Genomic DNA, 13,424 nt, shown 5'->3' with positions numbered 1-13,424 from the left:
GTCAAGCCTTGTGAGAATTTTGTTGTTTTTCATTGAGATGACCTCTCAATCTTCCAAACTCCAGAGTATTCAGGTCCAATCTCCTCTTTTGAAAATCACATAATCCCAAGAATGAGTTTCAGAAATCCCCATTGCATTCCCTCTGTTGCAAGTATATCCTTTGATTGCAGTCTGACCAATGCTCTATTCAACTGCAGCAAGAGTTCTTTACTCCTGTACTCAAATCGTCTTGCAATGGAAGCTAACTTATTTGCCTTCCTAATTGCTTGCTGCACCTGCTTGCTCAGTTTTAATGATTCCTGACCCAAGACTCACTGATTGGGAAATGTTGCACTTCAAAACAATCTCTTACTACTTAAGAAATTTATGCATTTCTGTTCTTCTAACCAAAGTGGTTAATTGTATATGTTTCCACATTGTATTCCATCTGTCAGTTTTTATCCATGTATTTAGCCTCTCTAAATATCCTTGAGGCCTCTTTGCAATCTCCTCAAAATTTAGTTTTTATCAATTATACCAATGATCTACATATCCAAACAATTGTTATAGATTGTGAATAGCTGGGTCCCAAGTAACCTGATATTTACTGCCAACTAATCTGAGAACAGCACATTTATTCCTACTCTCTATGTTTTATCCATTAACTAATTCTCATCTCACGTCAGTCTATTACCCCATATTCCATGCACTTTAATTTGCTTACTAACATGTGGTGCATGTTATTGAAAGCTTTCTGACAATCCAAATGCACCACATTCACAAGTTGCTCCTTATTTATTCTACTTGTTAGATTTTCAAAAAACTCTTTACAGGTTATTCAAACATGATTTCCTTTTCATAAATCCATGTTGACTTTGCCCATTCCCTTATTATGTTCTAAGTGACAGTTATCACATCCTTTATTATAGATTTTAGCACTTTACCTACTATTGATGTCAGGCTATCTTTGAAACCCCCCAAATTATGGAAACAATTTATCAAGCATGAAATATATAAAGACAAGTAACATTTGTTTTTTTTGAGCAGAAAAAAACTCAGCATCTGTTTGTTGCTAAAGCAGTAATTAAGTCCACAGTCACTGCTGATAAAAAGCTTTGTGGTTTCTTCTTACTTAGTGGTGCAGAAAATTGCTAAAGCAAAGGGATTGTATACAATTGCTGAAGAGTTGATAATGCTATGTGCTGCTGAAATTGCAAGAGAAGCGAATGTCAAAAAGGAGGCCAAGGAACTTGAAAGTAATGATGTCAAATGGCACTGTTTAACAAAGAATTGATTTAATGTCAAAAAAACAGTGTGCAGTGCATTGATCGATAGTGTGACAATGACTTGGCTATACAACTTGATTAATCCAGGCATTTCTGTAATGTCCAGTTTATTTGCCAACACTCACTGGGTATGGATAAAGGAGGTGAAATACTTTGTACTTTTCAAAGGGTTCAAACAGCAAAAAAGTTATATGATGCTTTTGAAAAGAATGCTAGTTAATCTCATGACTTCAGCAGAAATCATATTGCATTAGAATCTACACTGACAGGGTTACAGCAATGATTTGCAAGTATTCAGGTGTTGTGCAAGAAATACAAGTTGCTGCAACTTGTGCTATTTGAACACATTGCTTTCTGTTGGCATGAAAGAATTGCATCAGTTTTTCAATATTCTCAATATTGTGCAAGGGTTTTAGGATCTTGGAACACTCTGACATTGAGTTACTCTGCCCTGGGTATAAATAGCATAGTTTGGGCAGAATTAGTGTGTGAAAGATAGAGAGAGGCACATGCAGAAAATAGTCGATACTTCCAAAATTGTCGAGTGCATCTCAACTACTATGTATTGTAGCATTTAGTCTTAATTTGAAATAAAGTGTTTATAAAGAAGCCTAAGCCGAAAGGTAGTTATTAATCTTGCCTTCTCCCGAAGCAGAGTGATTTGAATCCAAATTAGGCAATGTTCCACAAGACAAAAGATCAAAACCATGATAAATTTCAATGTGGGAAGATAGTTTGGTTGCTGTCCATCTTCCCAACCCTCTGCAATCACTGTTAATCTTCCCTCTCTCTCTGGCTCTCACATTTACCAACCCTCTTGTTGCTGAGAGCTTGCCTTCTCATTGACTCTTCTGATCATTGTTGACCTTCATCCTCTCCAACTCTGCTATTCACCACCTAGCCTCCCTCTCATGACGCAGCAGTTACCTTTTCCTCTTGTTGACCACCTTTCTTGTCTGCTGAGATTCCCGCTCATTGACCTTGCCAGTTGCTGATCCTCTTGCCTTGCGTACACTTCTGGTTGCTGCCAGAGCTTCCCACATGTTGGGAATCCATCTCACTGACTCTTCTTCTTGCTGGGCCTCTGCAACCCAAAGCTGCCTATCGCAATTCATCTGATGGTCTCTCGCACAGAGCAAGAGCTCAGGAGAGAAGCAGCAAGCAGACAGGATTGTGAGTTGAGAGAAAGGTTTAGCAAGAGGGAGGATTGGTGAGCAGTATAAATGGTGAAGGTTAGGATGTAGGCAAGGAGGTGAACTGAAGGGTCATACACTGGTGAGCAGAGGACAGGGAAAAGGAGAGTCAGCAAGCTCGAGTTACACAGAAAATATCAGTATATTTCTCTTATCTTGTATAAAATTTATTATATAGTTAAAAGTAATTCATTTACAAATATTGGAATTAAGGAATCTACAGCATGTCAAGTTACAGGTTATATTGTTTCAATTTTTTTCTGATGACCGAGCATCTATAGAACCCATCTGCAGACCTACGTGGATTATAATGATAAAATCTGATTTGCTTAATGTTTTGTTTAAAGCTGCACTTTTAAACACAACTATAATGATAAGTGATGACTTACTGGCATGATTTGTTGTAAAGGTTGCAGTACAGGAGATGGATAACTAACATAGTTCCTATTTGTAGATAGAGGCAGAACATTTCCAAAGAATTATATTTCAGGTGATTTTAACAATAATGACAGGAAAAATAATGTAATCCATATGCAAGGAGAGAAATCTAGAACATTTAGAAGCAAAAAGAATGAAAAGTCAGCATGGATTTCAAGTGGGAAAATCTTACTTCGCCAACCTTATTGATTTTTTTCTGAGGAGGTGACAGAGAGAGTAGCTAATGTGCCAATTGCAATTTATTTGGATTTTTAAAAGACCTTCACTAATGTGCTCTAATATAGACAAATTAATAAAGTAACAGAATGCTGAGTCATTGGACAAGTAGCCAATTCGATTGCCAGCTGGCTTCAGACAGTTGGAGTAACGATAGTTATTTAGGGTGGCAGAAGTGTGGAAGTGGTGTTCCACAAAGATCAGCGCTGGAATCAATGATGTTCACAAATTATAACACCAATTTTGACTTCACAGTCAGAGTCCCATTTGACTCCTTGTAGTGGCACTGGCTACATGAAGGAAAAAGCATTTTTAACATTTATCCAAGTGTAAGTTGCTAAAGATTGTTGGTTTTCGAGAAGGAAAACTGCTCAGTTTTCTTTCAGTGACATATGCCAATGGCAAAACATTTAGTTTGGCTTTTTGTTTTTGGCAGTTCATTGCTGTTCTGAATAGGTTACATTGAACGTTTTCTTTTTTCAGAATCTAGTGCATGTTAGCAAATGATGAAGTAGCTGTGTCAATTCTGACCTTCGCCCTCTATCCTGCACATTTTCTTTTTCAATGACACTCCAATTCTCTCTTTAGTGCCTCGATTGAACCTGCCTCCAACAGGCAGTTCAGTTTACTTCCTAACCATTTGATGTGTGAAAAATGTATTCTTTGACTGCACAGCATCTTCCAGTTTGAAAAACATGCATTAATCACCACTCTCCAAATTCCTGTCACTCAGGCAAATTTTTGTTGTCACTGTCCTTTTCTCCCATAAACTGTAATTTTGCTCTCAGGTTTGTCGTGTGGGGATTCTATCCAATGGTATCTGAATTCTACCTGCACCATATCAACATTACCCTCACCAAACCTAATAACCTCCAACAAGTTACTTGGGAGGTCTTGTGGCACAGGTAGTATCCTGGCCTCTGTGTCAGGAGCTCTGGGTTCAGTCTCACTCCAGGACCTCATGCCCAAGAATGGTGCTTTCACAGTGGGACCAAACAGGTTGATTGTCAACCTGCAAATCCTTCCAAAATTTGCCAATGACAGGTCAAAAGAACATGACGGATCCCTGGTCAGCAACGTGGCATAAAGAAAATTGGAGCTCTACCATCATAATTTTGTAGATCAGTTTACATAATTGCCATTTTGCCTCATTTGAGGATGTATAGATGCAAAGGGGCTCTTTTAACAATAGAATAAATGGTATTTCTCACTTAGCATTCTGTGATGTCAGTGATACTATTTCTTTCTTATTTGTTTGTGGGATGTGAACAGCACAGGCAGGGCCACCAATTATTGTCTAATTTGCTATGAGAGTGGTCAGTTAGCACAGCTGGCTAGATGACTGTTTTGTGAAGCAGAATTATGTCAGTAGTATGGGTTCAATTCCCATACTAGCTGAGCTAGCCATGAAGGATACATTTTCTTCCCCTCTCCCCTCACTGGAGGTGGGGTGACCCTCTGGTTAAACTCACTACCAGTCATCTCTTTCTCTCTGTGTAATGTGGGAATAGTCCTCTGGGTCTACTGCAACCTTACATTTACCTTGAGAAAGAGGTGGTGAACCACCGTCTTGAACTGCTGTGGCACACGTGGTGTAACAATGGTGTTAGGAAGGGAGTTCCAGAATTCTGACCCAGAGAAAGTAAAGAGATAGTGGTTCTGTCAAAGGGATCTTGAAAAGTTACTGCAGAACATCTTGTAGATGGTACAGATTGAGGCCACTATGCACTAGTTGTAGTCAGAGTGATTTTTTTCATGTGGTGGACTCTGTTCATATCAAGTGGTTGCTTTATTGAGGGTAATGCTGAAAATTTTGGATGTTGTTGGATTTGTAGTCATTCACAAAAATAGACAGTATCCCATAATTCTCTTAACTTGTGCCTTATAGATGGGTGACAGGCTTTACATAATCACCGTAGTAGTGTATGTGCCTGATTCAGTTATTTTTCTCATCAATGGCAACTACCAGAATGTTGAGAATGGAAGATTCAGCAGCGGAAATGGAAGGTCAAGGAGAGGGGTTATATGGCTTCATCATCCAGTGGTACAAATGCCCCTCATTAACATTGCGACACCATCGCAGCTCAGTAACATTATTGTATCAATGTGTCTCATAAACATTGTGATTCAATATGCTTCATTTAATGTACTGTATTGTGGTACCAATGTATTTTTCATGGTGTGATTGCAGTCTTCGTTTCATATGCTGTGTTGCCAACTTTCCTCATTTTGCACTGTTTGCATCATTTAACATAATGATTCTCCACCAATGCCTGAATTTTAGTTTACCCGTACCCAATTCTTTGAGGTTCTGCACTAGGTTTGTTAATTTGGTAAATGAAATAACTGCACAGAGGCTGGTATCCCATCACCAAATCAGCCTTATTTACATGTGCAAAGTACATGGGCTTTGATCAGCCAGCTCAAAGTCAGGCTCTAGACTGAGGAAACCTTCTCAATCTTCTGTTTATATCTATCAGCCAGGGCTCCCTGATTGGGCCAGGTTAATAACGCCAATCAAAAATCTTGTGGTCAGTGAGATCTACTTGGCCCTGGTTCCAATCACTGTTTCTTTCTCAAATTGTTAGAGTGCAATATTCACCCTCTCAGTCTCTTCTCATCATTTCAGGCCACCACACACGCTAATTATAATGGTCACCAAGCATGTTAGGTGAGCTTGATCCATTTCTCATCCACAGTCAAACACACAGACTTTCCAACAGAGGCCACTCCAGTGCACTTAGACATGGACATTCTGGTTGATTAGTTTTCCCTTCCTAAGATGACATGCCAAGAGCACTTTGGATGTCTGTAATCAGAAACCAAAGCCGGACTTTTGCTGTTCCTTTCCCTGTGCATTGTATTTGCCTGCTGAGGTCCTGGACCCATCAGCTAAATGTGTTTTTGATGAGAATGTTATATTTCCAAATGTTAATCTGTCAAAAGGAGATTGTTTGACACGTTGATGGTGCAGTCAATTACACCTAAGTGTTTTCCAACAATTGTGCCTGCTTTTATGTTTGTCTGTCAGCATGCAGGCATGAATAGTAAGGCAGATAGAAGTGCTCCTTGTATTTATGACAACCTGTGTAGATGCCACCATACGACCTTTCATATGATGCAACATTAGATTGGAGATTTATGCTTTTGAAAAAGAATTGTTTGTCTCATAAGGCATCATAGCCTGAAAGGAGAAAGATCAATTTTCTGATTGAACAAATAACTTTTTATGTTATTATTGTGCAAATTACTGCCACCACAGTAATAATTTCTGTGCTTGATATTTTTAAGCACTTTTTACACCATCTTACTTTGGTTAGAGAGGTAGAAACAGTCATTTATCTGGTTGTCAATAAGGTTTCACTATTCCTCTCTCGCATAAATTCTGTAAGCTGCAGAGGATGGAAAATAGTGAGAGAAATGATGAACAGGCACAAACTGAGCAGGGTGCATGTAGATATGCTTGCTGAGTCCCTAAGCTGTGTCAAGCATAAGAGACCCTGGCATTACCAAATAAAGTATATTATTCAACAGAAAGAGCAATGCAAATAGAAATATCTAAGCTTTATTATTGCATCTATACATTAGTGAAGATGCAATGTAAAACTAAAATATAACTAAAACCTATATCATGCAATAAGTAAATTTTCATTATAAAAAAAATTCAAGTGGAAAAACGTTATGATTTTTTAATTAGCAGAGATGAAAATGTTTAATTAGCAGCAATACAAGAACAATTACACAGCACTTTGAAAATGGGAGTAGCAAATAAAAAAAGGTTAGAACATTGTCTTTTTTGATTTTTGAACAGCAAAGTCACTGATGATGTCTTCAAATGATAATCTACAATCTTTATCACTTTCTGTGAGCATAATGCTCTGTGCAGACAGTACTTCTTACAGCATCTGCTCATGCTTGATGTTTCTCAGCTGTGAAAATGACCTTTCTCCTGAACAGTTTCATATTAGACACAAAAAAAGAGCTGCAATATTTCTTTCCCATTAAGGAAAACTAACTGAATTCTCAGATAATGACATGATATATGCCCTGCTGTTATGAATTCCCTTTTTCTGTATAATGTTCCTTGATAGAAACTTGGAAGTGCTTTATTTCTCTAAGAGGTTTAACATCAACATGATCAGGATAATATTTCATCAAAGGTTTTACACCTTCACACTGCTGTTTTTCTAAATAAGCTAAAAATAAACTGTTGCTTGCCATGTTTTCGTATGTGATTGCTTTTTACTTCAAGTTGGTTTCAAATGAACCTAGCCATAGGAATAAAGGATTTCAATCTGTTGAAGAAAGTGTTTCATCAGCATTAAGTGCATTGCAATCACTGATGTTTTTCCTCATTCTTTTCTTTTTATTTGAACATGTGTAGTCTATATCAGGGAGGTTAATTTTTGCTTTGAGTTCAATTTCATCAAAAGTTTTTCTTTCATGAAATGAGAATTGACATGTACACCTATTAAAGGCTATCTTTATATCCTGCAAGGTCTTGACAGATTTGTGGAAATTAGCTAACAAATGATTCCAATGTTCTAAATATGCAACACATTGTGTACTCCTCCAGCTTATCCTCTAGAATGCTAACTTCACATCTTGTATCGTGTTTCAATACAATAGGATCAGGACTCAAAAATGTATTTTATTGAGGCAGAGAAGAATGTGTACTTTGGTTGTAGAACAGCAAAGAAAATACTACTTTCAGGGAGCAATCATCTGCAGCACAGTTAACAAGATTCAGTTAATGTCCAGTAAACGGGATAAATATATTTCCTACATTTCTCCAGACTTTTGCTGCTTGTCATTCCAGCTTCTTGCCACATTAGCTGCATTGTCCCATGATTGTCCTTTGCATTAACTAAATTTAACTGTACAGCCACTTCCTAGACAATTCAGCACTATGTTGGCCTTGCTTACACCACTATCCTTTTCAAGCCATGAAACATTAAACCGTGTTCCATTAGAAAACCATTATCAGGTGAGATATATCTTACAATATCAACATACAAAATATCTGGTGCAGAGTTAACAGACAAACTGAAGTGTCTTGCTTTTCTCCAGTCATCCAAAATAGGGCCTCTTTCTTGTTTGGCCATGAGCTGATGAGTTGATCACAGTTTGTTTAAACAAGAATGAAAGCTTCCTAGAGCCACTGCTTCCATAATGTTTTACTTAGCAATAAACTCAATCAAGCTAATGTGCACACAACTACAATGATGTGTTCAGGTACATGCCTCCAGCCCTCTTGCTTCTTGTTCATCTGTTACTCCAGCTGTGAACCCAGAGTTAAGCTACATTGACTCATCAAATATGTAAGGGAAGCTTTCTTATGATCACCAAAATTTTCATGATTGTGAATTCCAACAGAGTGTCAGTTAATGATGTTGAGAAGATGGTACAGATAAAACAATAAACAAAACTGCTTGTTGAAGAGGATACAAGCCACTCCCAAATGCATTTTCCAGCATTAAAATTGATTGAAAGAAACCCTTTTGAATAATATCTAATTTGTTTTTTTTGAATGACTGTTTCAATTTCTCAAACGGACGAATCCACATTGATGCCTTGAAATACCTTGCTGTATGCAGAATGAAGAATCATCCTCAGACAAGATACCCAATGACCAAGATCTTTGGACTTCATGTATCTATTTTCTTCAGCTTGGATTTCAGGCTCTGGAACATTTTTAGGTGGAATAGTCACATTCTCAACTGTGTCATCTACCCCAGTAGAAGAGGTGAATGCTTATGGTTGTTGACAGCCTGGCTGACTCCCTTGATGATGTGGTCCTTTCCTTACATCATTGAAGTTGTTGTCAAATGTTTATTATTGTATTAGACGTCCTTCAAGCTCCTGCTTTTTTCTCTTCTGACCTTTCTACATTTGTAACAGGTCTCCCTATAAAAAAATGAGAAATTATTTGAATTTAATCCTTGATGTTTGCAAGCAAAGTAGAAGTCAAAAATTCAATACACACATTCAATGATATATGAATGTATCTAACTGGTGTCAAGGAGAGAGATGATTTTATTAGCTTTTATAAACTAAATATATTTTTTAAAGGTAAACATTTTAAAATTCAAAAACATCTTTACATTTACTGTTGTCTCTTAAACGCATATAAGGCACTTTTATTGAGTGATCAAAATGTCTAAATGGATCATCTGACTGTGGAAGTTCAATGAAAAGGGATGTCATTGTGGAGGTGCTTTTGACCTGTGTTGTTTATCAGTGTGAGACGCAGGACCCCGGAAGTCTGACTACTGCATTTCTTGGATGAAGACCAGGGAGTAAATCAAAGCTTTCTAATCGTATTTAATATCCAAGCAAAACTGTTTTTATATAATAATTGTGTAGATATATAAATATATTTTTGTCATCGGAACAAAAATATCCACATTAGCAGTTTTTACTGTGTCTCTTTTATTTTTCAACAGATTTTGCGAAACTTGGATATGAGTCATTTTTCACACTTACAGGACCCTCATAATGTGAGGTCTAAGCTGTAGCCTATATCTTAATCTAACACTGTGCATATGTCTCCACCAACAAGTTTGCCTTTTCTGGAACTTACTTTTCTTTTTGTATAAGATGTGGGCTTTGCTGGCAAGGCCAGTATATGCTGCCAATCCCCAGTTTTCACAAACATAAAGGTTTTCAGCACAGAAAAAAGGCCCTTCAGCCCATTGAGTCTGTATTGACCATTTGATTATTCTAACCCCATTATGCAGAACTTGGCCCATATCCTGTTATTCCTTGACATCGCAAGTATACATCTAAATAGTTCTAAAATGTTATGAGGATTTCTGACTCTATCACCCTTACAGACAGTGAGTTCCAGATTCCCAGATTTTCCTTACATTTTCCCTCATCCCGCCTCTTACCTTGAATCTATGCTAATGCCCAATGCCTAAGGTCATTGATCCATTCACCATGGGAAAGAGTTTCCTCCTGTCTATGCCCCACATAACTTTATACATCTCACTCATGTCCCCTCTTAGTCTCCTCTGCTCTAAGGAAAATAACCCCAGTCTATCCAATCTCTCTCCAGCCCAGGCAACACCCTGAGAACTCTCCTCTGCACCGTCTCCAGTGTAATCACAGCCGTCCTATAATGTAGATTCCAGAACTGCACACAATACTTTACCTGTGGCTTAACCAACTTTTTATATAGTTCCAGCATAACCTCCCTGCTCTTAAAATCTATGCCTCAGCTAATAAAGGCAAATATCCCACATATCTTCCTAACCACTTTATCTACCTGTCCGATGCCTTAAGGGATTAGTGTACATGCACACCTCTGATCCTCAGAGTTTTCCACTATCCTACTGTTCATCATATATTCTCTTGCCCCATTTTGTCCCGGCCAAATGCACCACCCCACACCTACTTGGATTGAATTCCAGAACTCTTCCTTCAAAAGACTGATGAATGACCTCTGAAACAGCCCAAACAAGAGTAAACCACATTGCTGTGGGTCTGGAGTCTCATGTAGGCCAGACCAAGTCAGGATGATAGATTTCTTTTAGAAGCAAATAGCTGTGATTATTGTGGATGCCACACAGTAGGTGGCTTAGTGCCCGCACACGCTCAGGGACACAGGTTTGCAGTGCTATACCATTGCAAGGTGAATAAACAGCAGCTTTCAGCAACCTCATCTGTGTTTTCAGTTCAAAGTCATTTTCCAGGGTTTGTGGATCCTGCAAAGAAGTGAGTGTCCGTTACCAGCAATACACACGCTCTACATCACTGACAGGCCCTACTCCACTGTGACAGATCATGGCTGGGCAATGAAAAACATCTCTGCTGGGGACATGAAGCTGCATCTCAGCCTCATCCTTCCTGTCTCTTCCCCAAACCTTCCTCCCATGAGGAAATAATTGGTACCATCCCTTCATGGAACATGATTGCCTGTAGCGTGCTACAGCCAGGCAGTTGGCACGGTCTACTCCTACCCATGACCCACACCAAACAGTAGTAATCATTCCTTTCTATGACAATTGCCAATTGTTCCAATTAGACGAAGTTACAATTCCAGATTTTAATTCAGTTTAGGAAACCTGGTCGGCTTGGACAAGTTGGGCTGAAGGACCTGTTTCCATGCTGTCTCCCTCTCTGACTCTATTGAATTCAAATACCACAATTTGTCATGGTGTGACTCAAAGTGGTGTCCCAAGAGCTCTTGCCTTGAGCTCTGGCATCCTGTGATAATACCACCAGCTTCCCTCTGAAGGGTGGTATTGCAGCACCTGGACAGAGTCTACAATACTGACAATAGAGGGGTGAGGTCTTATTCTTGGCTTTCAATGCTTGTGAGTGCAAGGTGAAGAATTTTGATTTATGTCTCTTTGAGCAATGTTCTGTACAACCAAGCACTTAAATGAGGAACTTCACCTTACAACACCTTTCCACATTCTTCAGTAACATGTCATTTTGTAGCATGTCCTATGGGGCTTTGAACAGACACAAGTTTGTGAGAATACCAGTTTTGATTTGGCTTTCTCACAGGCACCATCATAGACACAAAGCTGTGGAACTCAACTGGGTTCAATATTATCAGCAACCTCAAGGTCTCCATGACTGAAGGTTGGGGGAAATGTTCAGTAACCTGTGAATTTTACAGAAGGTGAATATAGCACAGTACAACACGTAACATGGTAACAAAATGTTTAGATACTCATGTGCAGAAAGGATGGGCCCAACAGCCTCCTTCCATGAGTAATACTTCCCTGATGTGCTTGAATACGGTTCTCTATTTCTTATGCCATGAATCCTGGGAATATTTATTTTTAGGGGATGACCACTTTCTGTTTTGTTCATCTGTCACAAATTGCACTGCAGCATTCAAGAAGCACAAATACATGAATAGGAAGAGAATAGAGGAATACGGATCCCGTAAGTGAAGCCAGTTTTAATATGGAAGGGCAAAATGTGTGGACACAGGCCTGGAGGACCAATGGGCCTGTTCCTGCGCTGTATTGTTCTTTGTTTTGGAAGGAGTTCCCTGACCAAGGTCTGCTTCTGGTCTGATTTACTGACACTCATGTAATGTTGCAATGAGTCAATAAATTGAGAAATAAGAACAATTAGTAATTAGTTTGCACTGGGGCAAAATGTTATAACGTACCCTCTTGTGTTAAGTTTTAGGTGTGCATGGCTTCCAGACTAATAGACTGAAAATAGATGGACATCACCTATTGGGGAAAGAGAGCGAAACGAAGTGAATCTTTCAGCTTGGTGTTTTGTTTTACCATGGTATTTCTGTAAACTAGCATCAGCTACTTATCCACAACTGAGTTTAGCTGCCACTGACTTAAAATCCACAGGTTTAACCATTTCCTTCACATTCCAGTCATCAACCTAATGTCCTGCTTTTGGACAGTTCCTCTGAATTCACAACCGCCGTTTGCCGACCTTGTTTTGTTTTAATCCATACATTTTCTCCGCCGCACAGCCCCTCTTTTAGATTGTTTCGTCATTTTGTATTTGTTTGCTTTTTTTGTTGAAAACAAAACGCTTTAAAATGTGACATTGTGCGGCATTTTGCGCCGAATTGGTGAGCTCCGATCCAGCGAGACAGATATGTGGGCATGAGAGAGTGACTCGGGCAATCTCCCTGTGAATCCCTGCAACTGGTGTGTGCCATCTGCGGGTTAACAAGGCATTCTCCTCATTTGTCAACGCATGACACATGAGCCCAAGCTAAGTGATAAGGAGGCATGTGAGTGTGGGACCGAAAAAAACTCGAGATTTTCTCTGAGAGGAGAAAGAAGGGGATGAAGCAGCGCATGTGCCAGCCCGCCCTCTCACTCAGTGCGGCTCCAGGAGCAGTACGCTTTGTGTCCTGGAGTATTTGCCGGGCTGGCTTATCACAAACAGCAGACTGGGTGCCTTTTGAGACTAGGGATCAATGAGTAATCCTGGACATCATCCTCTAAACCATGCAGACTGCTGCAGCTGATTGTAACATGCACAGAGAGGTTTCCACATTGACATGTACTCTTTCTAAAGAGATGCCAGCCCGCCCTTCACTGAATTGAAGCTTTGCAGATTCACTTTTGAGCCCAACCGCGGAGTTTACGGCATGGAGTCACCCACGAAGGAAATCGAAGAGTTTGAGAGCAACTCTCTCAAACATCTTCAGCCGGAGCAAATAGAGAAAATATGGCTGCGACTCCGGGGACTGTAAGTACGATGAGACTTTTATTTCATTTTCCACCCTTTACTTCCCCGAACTGAAAGTTTCATCAACAATGCACAACATCGCGTGTATGCAACTTCTTGGTAGTTTGAAACTGCGTTC

At 39.3% G+C, this 13,424-nt stretch overlaps 1 protein-coding gene across 6 annotated transcripts in view; it reads left to right on the top strand.

Moving 5' to 3' along the window:
• pde1ca (phosphodiesterase 1C, calmodulin-dependent a) overlaps positions 1-13,424 on the top strand; it is a 653,944-nt gene that overhangs the window by 201,457 nt on the left and 439,063 nt on the right. The window contains exon 1 of one of the 6 annotated variants that reach the window (XM_087986164.1): positions 12,760-13,306. The exons of the other annotated variants lie outside the window; for them this stretch is intronic. Coding sequence (XP_087842290.1) covers positions 13,206-13,306 — 101 coding nt within the window. The 5' untranslated portion in view covers positions 12,760-13,205. Of the gene's footprint in view, positions 1-12,759; positions 13,307-13,424 lie in introns of those variants that run through there. 6 annotated transcript variants of the gene reach the window in all.

The sequence above is a fragment of the Chiloscyllium plagiosum genome, unplaced genomic scaffold (assembly GCF_037043375.1).
Source record: "Chiloscyllium plagiosum isolate Xiang-an unplaced genomic scaffold, Cpla_swu_hap1 HiC_scaffold_4, whole genome shotgun sequence".
NCBI classification, from domain to species: domain Eukaryota; kingdom Metazoa; phylum Chordata; class Chondrichthyes; order Orectolobiformes; family Hemiscylliidae; genus Chiloscyllium; species Chiloscyllium plagiosum.
The sequence above is the reverse complement of the archived record's forward strand: the minus strand, read 5'-3'. Positions and strand labels throughout refer to the sequence as shown.